The sequence below is a fragment of the Nelumbo lutea genome, chromosome 6, assembly GCF_056320005.1.
Source record: "Nelumbo lutea isolate HS-2025 chromosome 6, American lotus-T2T, whole genome shotgun sequence".
NCBI lineage: Eukaryota > Viridiplantae > Streptophyta > Magnoliopsida > Proteales > Nelumbonaceae > Nelumbo > Nelumbo lutea.
This window is the reverse complement of record NC_142689.1, coordinates 65,975,462-65,990,175: the sequence shown is the minus strand read 5'-3', so window position 1 is coordinate 65,990,175 and position 14,714 is coordinate 65,975,462. Positions and strand designations below refer to the sequence as shown.

Below are 14,714 nucleotides of genomic sequence, written 5' to 3'. Positions count from 1 at the left end.
GTCCATTTGTAATCATGCACCGATTTCGATCAGACGGTTATCCATGTGTTCATCTGTCACGAGTTGGATGATCAACGGTTTTCACCAACTTGTATTATATGACCCCGATATTCATTCTGTTCATCTCTCACGGGCCTCACGGTTATCATTGGTCGGGTGATCCCACTCGTTGATTTTCTTCGTTATCTGATTATCTCATTTCTGTACACCTCATGCGCGCATGTACGCACCCCGTGCGTCGCTTAGAGGCAATCCCTGTTTTAGCTTGGCCCTTCTCGATATCTCTTTTTCTCTGATCCGCTCCTCTCCAAGTCCTAGGCAATCTGCCTATTCCTCATTTCCTCTGCTACTGATTTACTGTGTATCAGAAGTTCAGAACGATCACCAAAACCTTACTCGTCATTCTGATCTTTGTCTCTAGACAGTTGTAGTATTTGAGGCCGTTGTTTCAGTTCTGCCATGGCGTTTGCTCATTATCCACTAGCTGTGCCTGTGGACACTTCAAATCCTCCGAGAACCTCGGTTATATCTTCTTTTTCTTCATCTTCCTCCACAGTTAATACCACTATCTTTACGAATTCTTTCTCTTCTGTTCGGATCAAAGTGCGTGAGCCTTCTCTCTTTTCGAGTTTCCGTAGAATCGCACAAGCAGGTGTTCTCCTTCTCTTTCATTAATAAGCACTTCTTCCCTTTTTTATTTTATTTCCGGGGATTTGTCCAAATTCTCTTTCATCTGCAATGGTGTGGAAGTTGCTGAGGATATTGTTGCCCTGAATTGAAATTTAGAGATTTGATTTCATGAATTTTTTTTTCTTGTACTCTGATTAGTTTATTCTCCGGTTTCAATAGTTTTTAGTCCTCTGGTCAAAGTTTGAAGTGCTTTACGGGTGATATTAATTGCATGTGTGATCACATTCCATGTATGTTACTTTTTGTTAACCTTTAACTAATGCCATAGCTGTAATCTGTTCGTATACATGATTTATCTTTTTCACTGCCTACTGTTAAAATGTTTTTAATTGTTCACTTTATTATGAATACAGAGGAGCTGTGTGTTTTATCGTCAAGTCACTTAGATTTAGGTGTAGCAGTCTTCTGAATCACAGGGTTGAAATGCTCTGTACATAATAACCTTATCCTAAATAATAGAGAAGGTTGAATCAAATCGAATCATGAACTGCATTGTGGATCATTACTTATAAAAATTGAATGGTTCTATCCATTTTTCTCGCTTCAGGAAAAGGAGAATGCATGTTAAATAAAAGAAAAAGAAAAATACTACTTGTCAAAAAAAAAAGAAAAGAAAAGAAAAGAAAGTACTTGAAAGGAAGTATACAGATGCATAGAATATGGACAGACAGCTCCACCCACTACAAAAAGGGAAATTCATGGACAACCACATGCATAAGAGGGCAGACAGCTCTATGCTCAGGGAATGGCAGATTAGTATGAATTCCCAATCTCATGACTGCTGTTATATAACTAAGCTATTATTCCATATTGTCCAAAAAATTTTAAGTTTAGTAGGCTTTATGCACATTCTTTACTTCAGGAAGGAATGCCACCCGTTGCACTATATCAGTGAAACTGGAAGAGCAGTAGGAGATTCTGGACTATAAAAAATTATTCATGGCCTTAAAGGTTTTCTTCACAAGTGAAACAGTCTTCAAAGACAGTTCAAAATTTTAAGTTGTATACTTTGGTGAGAGTTATGCATTGTCACATCACATGTGAGAATCACTTAGACTAGAATGATTAGACTTCAGCCCTGGAGGCATGAAACATCAATTTGACGTTTCTACAAATAGATTTCCACATGCATTTTTAAGGTATGCCTGTTTCAACTATAAACAATCTCAAATGACAGGTTTTATGCCAATTTGTATTGATTAACCCAAAATGTTTCTTGTAGAAACAGCATTAGTACCAAACACAACCTTAGTAAGATTTGCTTGTGCTTTTTAAGTGGCTTTTGACCACAACTCTTGGTCTCACTTCTGCAATCCAAATCATCGGACGTTTTCATGTCTAGGGCTGCTATTCCATCTTGATCTCTTGTAAAGGAACCTAGGCATATAAAGTCTGGTTTAGGAGTAAATTTTACAGCTCCAATGGTCATCGATTGGATTTGTTTTCATACTGACAGGAGATTGACAGATAGTTTATCCTGTTATTTGGAAGGTTGGTTGTTGTTGTTGAGAGAGTGGTTCCTGTTACACTTTGGATAAGGGAAACTTGCATTGCTACAATCACCTTATTCCATGAGCAAATCTTCTGTACTGGAGACTGGTTGAGTGCCCTTTGTGGAAAAAGGGATTTTACTTGGCCTGCTTTGCTGCTTAGGAAGAATCGGTTTTTTTTTTTTTAATTGTAGGTATTTGTAAGGGCTTATGTTACTAGGCAGCACATTGGGTCAAGATTCTAGATGCATTACTGCATCACTTTAGCTCAGTTCATGAAGAAGCCTCACGACTCAAGTTAGAGCTTCTGACAAACCACGTGCCATTAAAATGCTAAGGAAACATATCTATAGAAGAGAGCAATTTCATCCTTGGAGTGCAGTTGATCACCATGCTCATGTTTTAATTTTCTATGGCAACTTAAATTAATTATTCCTATATACCTCAAGAAAGGGTCCATTTCTTGGTGCAAGGGTAAAATCTCAGCCTGACAAGAGTGAATATTTGGGTTCATGTCAAGATAGCCACTTCGTGCTAAAGTGCCAGAGGCTGCACTGATACCCAGTCCACCTATCCGAAGATCCCCTGGATAGCAAGGACCAGCACTGGGTAATAGCTTTTTTATCTATATCACAAAAAAGTGCAGCCATAATCCTCGTCCTTCTACTGTCATATATCTTCAAATCAGGATGGTTTACTTCGCTATTTTTCACCTAGTTTACCTGAAATATATTTTCAAGCTCTTTACTGTAATTCACTAATTCACTTTATTATTTTTCCTATCTTTACTCCACTTTTCTTGCTTAAAGTTTGTTCTTTTTTTTTTAAGGTTTGCAGTCCTGGTTCAATTTGTTATCCCAATTCTCATTATTATCAATGTATTTTCTCCATTCCTACTGTACTGTTTTCAGCCCTTTCTCTATTTTGTGGATGAAGTTTGCTTTGCTTCCTTGGTTATTATTGCAATATATCCTTGATCTACTTGGTGATCCTACTTTCATTTTGAACTATGATTTATTGCTGAAATCCTCTGCTTTAGTTGTTTTCAGCAAGGGCAAAGCAACAGGAATCTGAAGCTAGTTTGGTCACAGATGCTTTTACAAGCTTCAAACATTTGCTACTTCCAATCACTGATCGGAACCCATATCTATCTGATGGAACAAGACTGGTGATTCTTGCTTTCTCAGTGCAAATTCTACTTTACTACCCTTGTAATGGCCAGCCGGTATTAGTCTTTTATTCTTCTGTTGGCAGGCTGCAGCAACTACAGCTGCTTTGGCAAAGAAGTATGGAGCAGACATTACAGTAGTTGGTATGCCTACCAGTTCTCTGTACTCTTCAATTTTTGCAGTTATCAAAACCTGAAACGTAAGCAGTAGAGGCACCCCTTGTTTTGGTTACAGACCTTTTTGAGCACTGGATTTCAGAAGATATAGAAACTTGATGTTTCTTGCAGTTATTGATGAAAATCCTAAGGAGTCATTCCCAGAGCATGACACACAACTATCTAGCATCCAATGGCATCTCTCTGAAGGTTTGATCCCCTATTCTCTCTCACCAGAGAAATTAATTGTGTTCAAATAGGAATTTAAGTATTGGATGTTGATTCTTTTGGATCATAATCTATGTAATTCTGGGATGTGTATTTAAGAGCAATAATGGCTCTGTTGAGTTACTAACTATGAACCATGTGATTTTGGTTGACTTAAGCTACCTTAGCTGACATTTAACCTGGAATTGTTGAACTGTTGCTACAATCCCACATGAAACACACTTAACTAACACATTTAGCTTTTGTGGAATTGTCAATCAAGAGATGTGTATGGTCAATTGTCAACTGAGAAGTGGACACCGTTGGACCTTTTAGGCATGGGAATTGCTCACTCCACCCTATGTTGAAGAATCGATTAAACCATTTGCACATAGATGCTATCTTAACTCATTCCATATGGCCCTTTTTTGTCACATCATTGATGTCTCTTTTTCTGGTTTTATATATTAAACTAATGTGAATATATATACGTAATGATATCTTCTGAGCTTTTCTGGAATATATTTGTGGAACTGTTCATTGCTTATCTTATACAAATGGCTTCTTTTGTTCAGGTGGATTCCAGGAGTTCAAGCTGATAGAACGACTTGGGGAAGGGAACAAACCAACTGCCATCATAGGTGAAGTTGCTGATGACCTGAATTTAGATTTAGTAGTGATAAGCATGGAAGCCATCCACTCAAAGCTTATTGATGCAAATCTGTTAGCTGAGTTCATCCCATGTCCTGTCCTACTTTTACCACTTTAATTGCAAAGTCAAGGATTAATAGCTCATTTTGTGATTCTATAAATTATAGGAATTCTTGCTAGTTTTATGGTTTTGATTGTTTCCATTGTTTGTCGTCGTGTTTTGTTGCTGCTCTACTTATCTCCCTTAATTTCTCAAAAGACATCCCCTTGTTGGAACTCGGAAGATCTATGGTATTGTGGTTTTGTTATGTCTTTAAGATTTACTTGCCATTTTAGAGCTTACTTTCAGAGGCTAAGGTGCTGTAAACTTTTTCCATAAATAAAGGACTTGAGTTTGGCAATTGTGCCAAACTGCCAAATGGTTCATTTGCTTGTCTAAACAGGATAAATAAAGGACTTGAGAACATGTATTGTAACTGTTGAAATGACTTAGCTTGGAATCTTGCAATCTAAAAATTTGTGCTTCTCACTTCTTTGCCCTCAAGATGATCCGAATGTTGTACCCAACCATAATGTATTGGCTTTTGTGGGAAAGTATGTAATTAACACCATATTCTCTGCATCTTTTTAAGGACGTGTATTCATTGCTTCAGGACTGAATGCAGATTTTGCAGAGGTTTGCTTGCTGAAAAATTCAAACCAAACTTTAAGACTGTTTGGTTTGACAGAAATAAGAGAGAAACAGAAAGCTGAGGGACAGTTCTCGAGGAATTACACAAAATTTGTTAATAACATTCCCTCAACTTTCTGTTTCTCTCTTATTTTCTATCAAACCAAACATAGCCTACAAGCACCGTGGTTTTATTTGGGGTGAGCCTGATTGGCCCTCCTATTAAGCAAAACCCTACATATTTTGAGAACACACCCTTAGTTTAATTAAAGTAATATAAAGGATGAGTGGCGATAGAAAAGGTGGAGCTGAAGTATCACTATCCTTTTCTTTTTGTTAAAGGTGTGCGTCCCTTTAATTTCGTGTACCCTAGTGAATAGTTTGGTTCTGTTGTAGTCCATTCCATTTTCAAGCTTTGGTTTCTACGTTTATTTCAATGTAGAAGAGGTGAAAATTTTTTCAAGCTGTAAATTCCGGTATTGCTTGTTTCCTTGCTATGTTTACTTCACTGCTTGAGTTTTCCTCGCCCTTCAGATCGAAACAAATTAGAAGGGGTGAAAAACAAAGTTTAGCAGGAATAGTGAATAGTGAATGGATCAAAAGTGATCTTTGGAAAAGACAGGAACTGCTATGTGCTTCTATACTTTAATAGGGTTTTTTGTTGTCCTTTCACAAGGCATGTGCCCTAATTAGGTACTATAAATCATGGTGGTGTTTATTTAGAGGAATCAATTCACTGATTCATTAACCCACTCTTAAGAAATCACTTTTGGTATTGTTTCCTCAAGAATCAGTAGAGGAATCAAGCATTAATCAAGCATTCTTGATTGCGTTTTGGAAGTTGGAGATAGCTTCTTGGATTCGAGGGTGATTCTACATGACCACGCCCATAATTTGCAAACCAGTAGCGTACAATATGATTTATGCCAAACACTTTTTTGAAAAGAAAATTACTGTTGGGCTTGGTTAACCGAAAAAGGGAAAAAGAAAAAGTTGGGTTGGGCTTTTTGCTGAGATTTAATTATATGGTTGTGTAGTGCCGGGTTGGCTGTAAAACCATGGTAAGGTTCAGTGTATCTGAGCCTCTCTTTGGAGGTGACAACCACTCTGTCTCTGCTCTGTTAGGGATGTGCAGGTGCAGTGCAGGATAGTTATCTGAGCTCCATAGAAAATACTCCTAATTGGATTTTTCAGTTTGGTCATGAATGTCCAGTCAGTGTTGTCAGACTCGGGGGACTGGATTAATTATCAAACCTTTTAACTTTGCCTGGGTCTTCATTTTTTACGATTTTCATGGGCTCGAAGGATAAATCACCTATTGAACCAGTAACATAGTGATCGTTCCAATGTTACTTCTGATTCAGGTCTGACAATATTTCTTCCTGTGTTAAAAGGGAATCCTAAATAAAACTAAGCCCCCGTTTGGATATATATATATATTTTTTGCTTTAGAGCTTTGGGGTGTGGAAAACAAAATTAATCTGAGCATTTGGTAAAAGTTGTTTCTAAGGATACTATACCCTGAAGCCAAAACACTTTCAAGCCCCCAAAACATAAAGCCAAAAATGGGATTCATGCTTTTGGCCTTTAAAAGCACAAATCTTCAAGGTTATCCAAACGCAACATCTGTATTAAAATCGCTCAAGGACTTCTGCAACTTTCCTAATAACGATTTAAACCAAATGCAGCGTGAGGATTTTGTTATAAAAAGTACTTGCGTAGAGTGAAAGAGAAATATCCATAAAGATAAGAATTCAATGTTAACTGCATCAGCGCAAGATTCTATCATTTCCAACTCTATTTCCCGACCCACTAGCACTGTCACTGTTACTGGACCCCACTTGACGCAAATCACCCATCTCAATCAGATCCTTTTTTTCCCCTCTCAAGTATATCCAATGGTTAATTTATAAAATGGCTTTGTTTTATATAATGTCGCTCAGATGTTTGATAAAATACCACCGAGTCTTTTTTTTTTTTTTTTTTTGACTCATCGTCACCTCGTGGACCAAAAATATCAGTTTATTTTGCATACAAATTTGGTAGTTATAATATGCCATATCCTTTAATTTATATTTTCAAAAAATACATGTTACATAAAAATAAATCAATGTTGGCTTTCAAAGAAAAAAATCAATGTTAATCCAACTTCTCATTGCAAATTGAAATACTTCAGTAGTAGTGGTTCAAGCACATCCAGTGTTCTTATAAAGAGGGTACTTTTTTTTTTTTTTTTATGGAAGAGTACGTTTTTGTGAAAAGAAATATCATGACGAGGTGCATACGTACTAGGTTCCCTTTGTCTTTTGAGCAAAGTACTTTTTAAACTATTAATTAGGGCGTGCAACTTTATTAAAATGGGTGCACCACTCCCCAACTTTAAATCTTTTCTGCACAAAGAGGAGAGGAGGGCTCCTTGTCCTTGGGCCATGGCTTTGTGCCTTTGTGTGTGATGTTCTAATTTGACTCAAGGTTTTGAAAATGGACCGGATATGGAACAGTTTTGGGGACCGGTTCTAAGGTCAAACAGATCAATTGTTTGATTCAAGTGGATGGCTCATTTTGATTAAAAAATTAAAATAAAAAATGGTCAAAAACCGTTATTTGGGTCAATAGATCGACAGTTTGACTCTCCGGATCTTTTATGTCATTGATCAAATCAACAATTTTTTGCCCAGGAGCGGTTTAAGAGTAAAATGGAACAGATTGCTGACCAGTTCTTAGGTCAACCGATCTAATCATCAGGTCCGGTTTTCAAAATCATGATTTTACTAGTTCTCTCCCTCTCCCTCCCACCATTGCTGAAAGGATGAAAGGGTGAAGGTGATAAGAGCAAGGTTCAAAATATCAATACATCATATGTGGATAGGGGCATATCAGGTGATATTAATACTATTTTATTTTACTTTTTCTTTATTTTTTTCAAAACCAATTGAGGGGACCGTTTAAGACTCCACTATCGGCCAATACTTTGAACCTTGGATAAGAGTAGAAGAGAAAGAGAAGGCATGTCGATCACGGATTCACTGCTGAAGCTTGCGGGTGATTGGAAAAGAGAGTGGTCAATATGGCTACAGTGGAATCAGAGATGGTGGCTAATTAAAGTAAAATCATGGGGTTTGGAAGCAAATTAGTTTGCATCTGGATCTGGGTTAGTTACTGGGTGTGTGTCTGCGTGCGTCTGTGCGACTATTGAGACTCTCCGACGTACGCACGTCTCGTCATGTTTCCAGGGCCCGAGAAAGACGTACATTTACTGCATGCACCCAAGATAGCAAGCACACAGCCACAGAAAAGCAGCTCGAGTGTTTAGTCAGTAAGTAGTCTTCGCTTTCTGTGCTGTTAGGCCAAACCTGCGACACCTTTCCCTGCTAAAATTCCACCAGTTTCACGTTTATGGGTTGGTTTAAAGCTTCATTAGTTGGCTTACAGCTTCTTCTAGGATCATTAAAGCGACAGGTCTCTTTTGCAGCCTAGGACAGAATATAATGGGCTTTTCAGAGGAATTCAATGACTCCATATCCTTATTTCCTACAGCAGCTTCCATTATTTAAGAAACCCTAGCTAGATGAGAGCCTTAAGACATTCTTCTCTTCTCTCTCGACTCACCACATCAAGATTCAAGAAGAGGGGTTGGGAGATAGAGAATTGGAGAGAGAGAGAGAGTAGGTGGGAATGAAGAGAATGATTTGGTTTTGTTTGGAGGGTGTGGAAGTGGGTTTAGGATTTATGTGCATTGGGAGGAATTTTAGGTCCAAAGGAGGCACAGTCCCTAACAGAAGTGGAAGTCTGGGTGGGAAAGAAAGAGTGGGATGTGGCTGATACCATCTTACAATGACCCTAGTTTTGACCAAGGGAGCTCCCTTTCTTTGTTCCAAACTTGTTCTGCATTGCGTAAGAAGCTTCTTATGCCATTAATGCCTTTTTTTTTGTTTTAGTTTTTCTTTTATTTTTCTACTTCTTCTTCTTGTTGGATTACAATTTACAGAGTGGTGAGTGGTAATGTGAGTGTGAGGTTTTTGTATGAGTGGAATGAACATGGAAGTGGGTAAGAATGACCTGGTTGCGTGGTTCTCTCTTCCTACTTTCCTTCTTCTGTTTCTATCTGTCTTTGTACGTAGTTTGTGTAGCTTGTAACTTGATTGGAGATTCTTATGAAGGTACCCATTTGTTGCAATTTATTCCGTCCAATGTTTCCAAGCTATATACATGTGTATACATCCGATCTCTGTGATTTTTTCCACTACTTTGCTTTGTGTGTATGAGAGAGAGAGAGAGAGAGAGAGAGAGAGAGAGAGAGAGAGAGAGAGAGAGAGCAGGCAGCACGTAAGGCCCACTGACCTTAACACTGAGAGCAGTTCCACCGGTTTGATCCCGGAGGGCTGCTGAGTGACTTCTTGTTGCTTGCTAAATATGAGAAAAAAACGCAGAAGGCCACCTATGACCTAAGTACCCTCTATCTATTACTTGTTTAGACGAGGTATTCTGCTGTAAGGATGCTGTTACTTTTGTTGTTGTTGTTTGTTTTGTTTTGTGTTTGAGACTGCACGACTTCAACTCTCAAGGCCCAGTAAAAGCCCAGCCTGGCCCAGATTAATATACCGCTTTGAGAGCGTTGACTGGTGGATGGCTGGATGCAATAAGGAATTAATTGCTCGTTTTTTCTTTGATGTAAGATATTATTGGGCTTGGGGAGGTATTGTCAACTGTAAAGATAGTCTATAAAAAGGTTTTGGTGTGAGAATTGAAAATGGAAAGAAAATTTTCTAGAGTGAAATTTGGGTTGGTGACAAGCACTTAAATAAATTAAGAGTTGGAGTATTTGCTCGTGATATTAACCTTCAAATGGAAAAAGTGGGATGAATTAAAGATTGAAACAACCCATATATGAGAAAAATCTAGGTTCTAAATATCGATACACGCCAAATATGTAGGACCGGATCTAATAGGCACAATATAGTAAGTACCTTCAATGAGCACTTGATAAATATTCTGACAAGCGTTAAAAAGTGGTTTTTAATCTTTTTCAAGGGTAGGCTAGGGGTACATTAAGGGATATGTGTCAAAAAAATTTTTAAGTGCTCACTAAACGTGTTTACAACTTTGTGCCTACCTGATTTGGGCTGGGGCATAACGGCCTGTACTATGGTCGCTTTTATTTTCTTTTAATTTTTTTCTCAAGCCTATCCAGAGGGGTTGGTATAAGGCCTGTCTACACCTTAAATCTGGTCAACCCTCAAAACCCTACCTAAAGTGCTATATCGGGGGGTCACCAATACAATATGTATTGGCCAATACACTTCGATATGTTATGAAATTTTAATCCTTGAACAAAATTAGGGCTATATTCTGCTATAGCAATTCCTGCGAGAGATCAAGATGATGAATTCATTTGGAGAGCTGAGCTCAATTAAAGGTACGTTCACCATTAGGTTGAAACATAAGCAATTAGCTTTGGAGAATGCTGGTTGCATTCCCATAAGCACTGATCAAAAGGGGGTCTGGCGACTCTATTGTCCTAAAGTTCGATTCCTTTATGAGCCTGGTGCCAATGAATGAACTTCCCACGAACACCTTCCTAAAAAATCAAGGAATGGATGTTAATTTGGATGATGACACTTGAGGAGAAGTGGAGGATTTGAACCACTTTTTTATAAATTATTCTTTAATTAGGGAAAATCTATGGGTTTTGACCAATCAAAACCTACTCATCAAATTTGATAAATAATATCTGATTGGTTATCTGATTGACTATCACGTTTATGATTTCGGTTGATTTGGTCAGAAGTTTTTCAGATATCATATCTTTTCCATATCATAGGCAAACCCAATTAATTAAGCTATGTTTAATTTGTTTACGGTGTAAACAATGGATTATAGGAGTTTTACACTTCGGTCCCATTTTATAGCTGTTTGGATGAAACGTAAATGACCACCCGAAATCGATGTAATTATGTAAAATTTTTCAAAGATTGAGTTTTACATCAATAATCAAAGTAAATTTCTCTCATAAAAATTATGTAAATCTTTACATGATAACCATCACGTACTTTTTTAAACCAATGAGTGCAGAATGGCAACGATGCATAATTCCTTCAATCCCGTATTTACACCGCATTCAAACGTAGCCTAAGTGAAACAAATTTGGATGGCCCTAGATATTAGAATCTCTAACCCATGCAATAATAATTTGGGAGTGGCTGAGTGGTGGGAGAATATTTTTCCCCATCACAAATCTGATTTCATAAGCCTGTGTTTGGTTGCAATGCAAATAAATTTGCACTGATGCAAAACCATGGCAGTGTAAATGGTTTGAGTGTAAATTCTGACATATTTTTGTTTCAAATTTTAGCTTATTTTGTTTGATTGCAGTACAAATGAAATAATTAAGACATGAAGTAGAATTAAAGTAAAATCCAAAACAAAATTAAACAATAATTTGCATTTTTTTCTTTTGCACTCCCATGCATTTGTACTAGTGCAAATGAATTTGCAGTACAACCAAACACAGCCTAAAGGGCATTTCCAGCAACTATTGTTGTGTTGTGCTTCTGTGGCAACTATGGAAGAAAAAAAAAATAACGTGATTTCAAAAAAAAAAAAAAGGTAAATAACAAAGACCCCTTGTACTATGGGGTCTGTGACGAAGACCCCCTTGTACATTGTTTTGCGATAAAGACCCCCCTTGACCGTTAAGTCAGATGATGAAATGCATTAAATTACCAAAATGCTTCACTAAATTTTTTCTATTTTCTTTTTTTTCCCTTTTTCTCTTAAAACCTATTTAACCTATTGTTTTGCCTTTCTTCTCTTCTTTTCCTCTCCCTCACCGTCTTATTTCATTCTTTCTCTCTCCCAACTCTCCGAAATGAAAGGATGGAGGAAACCCATTTCTCATCTTCCCTTTCTTCTCTTCTCCATCTTCAATCTCGTCTCTATAGCTGCCTCTATAGTCGCTGGCAACGGGGTCTTTAGGTCTTCACGGGTTGCACAGATTGAAGGGGCAAAAAAAGAGAAAATGAAAGAGAAGGTGCAGAAGATTATAGCGTATGGGATTAATTGCTTTGTGAGTAGATAGTTAATTTACAATTTCCCTAAGGAACTATTTGCAGATGCGGGAATTTTGGCGATTGAGCATGTTGATTTTGATGGATTTGAGATCTTGCTCTGGTAACTGGTGGTGAGATTGCATCGACCTTTGATAATCCAGAGTCGGTTAAGCTTGGGCACTGTAAGCTTATTGAGGAAATCATGATTGGTGAAGACAAATTAATTCACTTCTCTGGGGTTGAAATGGGTCAAGCTTACACCATAGTATTAAGAGGTGCTAGTTTTCATGTGTGCTTGATGAGGCTGAAAGGTCTCTACATGATGCGTTGTGTGTACTCTCCCAAACTGTTGTCGATAGTAGAGTTTTACTTGGAGGAGGGTGGCCTAAGATGGTGATGGCAGAGAAAGTTGATGAATTGGCCCACAGGACTCCAGGAAAGAAGTCTTATGCAATTGAGGCATTCTCATGGGCCTTACAGGCCATCCCTACAACTATTGCAGACAATGCAGGTTTGGACAGTGCGGAATTGATTTCTCAGCTTCGTGTAGAGCATAACAAGGAGGGATGTACTGCTGGAATCAACATCCTCTCTGGGGCAGTAGGAGACATGGAGAAACTTGGAATTTCAGAGTCATTCAAAGTCAAACAAGCTGTGCTACTTTCTGCAACTAAAGTTACAGAGATGATACTCAAAGTTGATGAAACCATCACTTGTGCCCCACGGAAATGAGAAGACAGAATGTGAGAATTAGTAAGCAATTTTGAGCCTCGTTGCTACTTCCAATCAGGGGATTGAGGCATGCTCTTTTGTCTTCTATATTATCATTCTACAGAATGAAATCCCCTGCTACAAAAGATTGGTTGAGTTACAAAAAAGTGGGTTTAAAACTTGATTAATTTCAAATGGTGTGTTGTTTACTGTCTGGAATAAATGGCAAGCGAGGACCTCAATGCGTACCAATTCAATGCACTGGGGGAGCAAGACAGCTTCCGCAACCATTGTCTCTATCAAAGAAGAAAGACATGATGTTGGAGAGGAATGGAGAATGGGGAAGGGGAAGAAGAGAGACCGGGGGAGAGAGAGGGAGGGAGGACTTTGGAAGTCTGCCACCGCTACAACAGCTACCGCCACTACTATTCGTGTATCATTAGGTCGGGGAAGATGAACAATGTTTTTCTCTAAATGGTTAATACAAGGGTAGTATGGGGATTAAAAAATATTGCAACAGTGGATTTCAACGGAAGATTAACGGAAGGGCATCTTTGTCTCACGATCAAAGTACAAGGGGGCCTTTGTCATAGACCCCATAGTACAGGGGGTCTTTGTAATTTACCCTAAAATAAAAAAAAACATTTCCTTTAACCCCCTTCCTAATCCTTGAGAAAGCTAGTGTGATGTTAGTTGAATATCAATTGATTGAGGAACCAAAAAAGTTAAATGCCTCTAAATTTCTTCTTTGTTGGATGTTCAATTATATATGCATTTGTCACTGCTGGGGAAGGGCTACCCTTGGGGCTTGTGTAGGTATTTTAGAAATGGGATTATGGGAATTCCAGAGTATTTTAGAAATAAAAATTATTGGATCCTAGGGTTTTAGAAACTTAAAGGTAATTCATGGGTATCTTAAAAACTAATATCAAACATAGAGGTATTTTAATAGTTTACCATCAGATTCGGGGAATTATATGCAAATTTGGGAAAAACCCACCCCGAAAGGGCAAATAGGCCTATTTGCTACTTACTGGCCCACAGGAAAATTTTTAAGTTAGTTTTTAAAACCCTAGAAAAAGTGATACTTCTACAGAAAGACTTAGTTTCACTTTCATAAGGCTATGTGGTCAACTATTTGGTTTGTGGTAGATTTACCAAAATCTCATATACACCCTTTAACAAATGTTGGTTTAAACTATCTGTGGATCATGCCACCCCACATTTAAATGGATTTAGGACCAAATTATATAAAAATAAATAAATAAAAGAAGTGAGCTAATACCCATTCAATCAAAATCTATATTTGAACATTCTATGTTTCGTCAAATATATTATTAAGCTACCAAAAGAAAAAAGATGTTTTTGAAATGAGATAATATTCCGAACTGCATTTGTGATTTAGTTATGTAAACAAGTAAGAAATACAATATTGAACACAAGAACGTTGTTTTCTGTGTTCTTGTGTTAAAAAAAAAAGAAAAGAAAGAAAAATCACAATGGAGAACAACCCAGTATTATTAATTCACTAGGAATGACCCCATACTAAGTATGGGACCATTAATCTGAATTATTTTAAAATTTTAAATTATTTATATTAGACTTTTAGGTTAGGCATTTTATTTGATTTAAGAAATTAATTGAGGTCTTATTTGTAAGCGATAACCCACTTTAATTGGTATTTACTATTTATTTGATAAATTTATTTTTAAAAGTTAAATTAGGTTATGCTTTCCAAAAAAGTTAAATCTAGTTTGCAATTAGGCTGTGTTTGGAAACGATGCAAATGGAGCATAAATCCTGGTTCATGGTAAATTTGTACTCTGGTTCACTTTTGCTTGTGTCTGGCAGCATTACATTTATGCATTGACAAATGAAAGACCAATGCATATTTACATTGATAATAAGATGTAAAAGTACAT

General features: G+C 37.4%; 1 protein-coding gene and 1 pseudogene across 1 annotated transcript; both read left to right on the top strand.

The window, feature by feature from the left end:
- The first annotated feature begins 181 nt into the window (after positions 1-181).
- Positions 182-4,788, top strand: LOC148849325 (uncharacterized). Its single transcript, XM_088950082.1, has 5 exons — positions 182-652; positions 3,230-3,348; positions 3,435-3,492; positions 3,637-3,714; positions 4,287-4,788. The coding sequence occupies exons 1-5, from the start codon at positions 460-462 to the stop codon at positions 4,478-4,480; spliced, it is 642 nt and encodes a 213-aa protein (XP_088806208.1). The 5' UTR covers positions 182-459; the 3' UTR covers positions 4,481-4,788.
- A 7,112-nt stretch (positions 4,789-11,900) lies between these two features.
- LOC148849324 (T-complex protein 1 subunit beta pseudogene) lies at positions 11,901-12,828 on the top strand (annotated as a pseudogene).
- Positions 12,829-14,714: the final 1,886 nt, after the last annotated feature.

Coding starts and splice junctions, on each gene's coding strand:
- LOC148849325 (XM_088950082.1), top strand. CDS start 460: ATGGCGTTTGCTCATTATCCACTAGCTGTGCCTGTGGACACTTCAAAT. Junction 653..3,229: donor CCGTAGAATCGCACAAGCAG/GTGTTCTCCTTC, acceptor AGTTGTTTTCAG/CAAGGGCAAAGCAACAGGAA. Junction 3,715..4,286: donor CCAATGGCATCTCTCTGAAG/GTTTGATCCCCT, acceptor TCTTTTGTTCAG/GTGGATTCCAGGAGTTCAAG.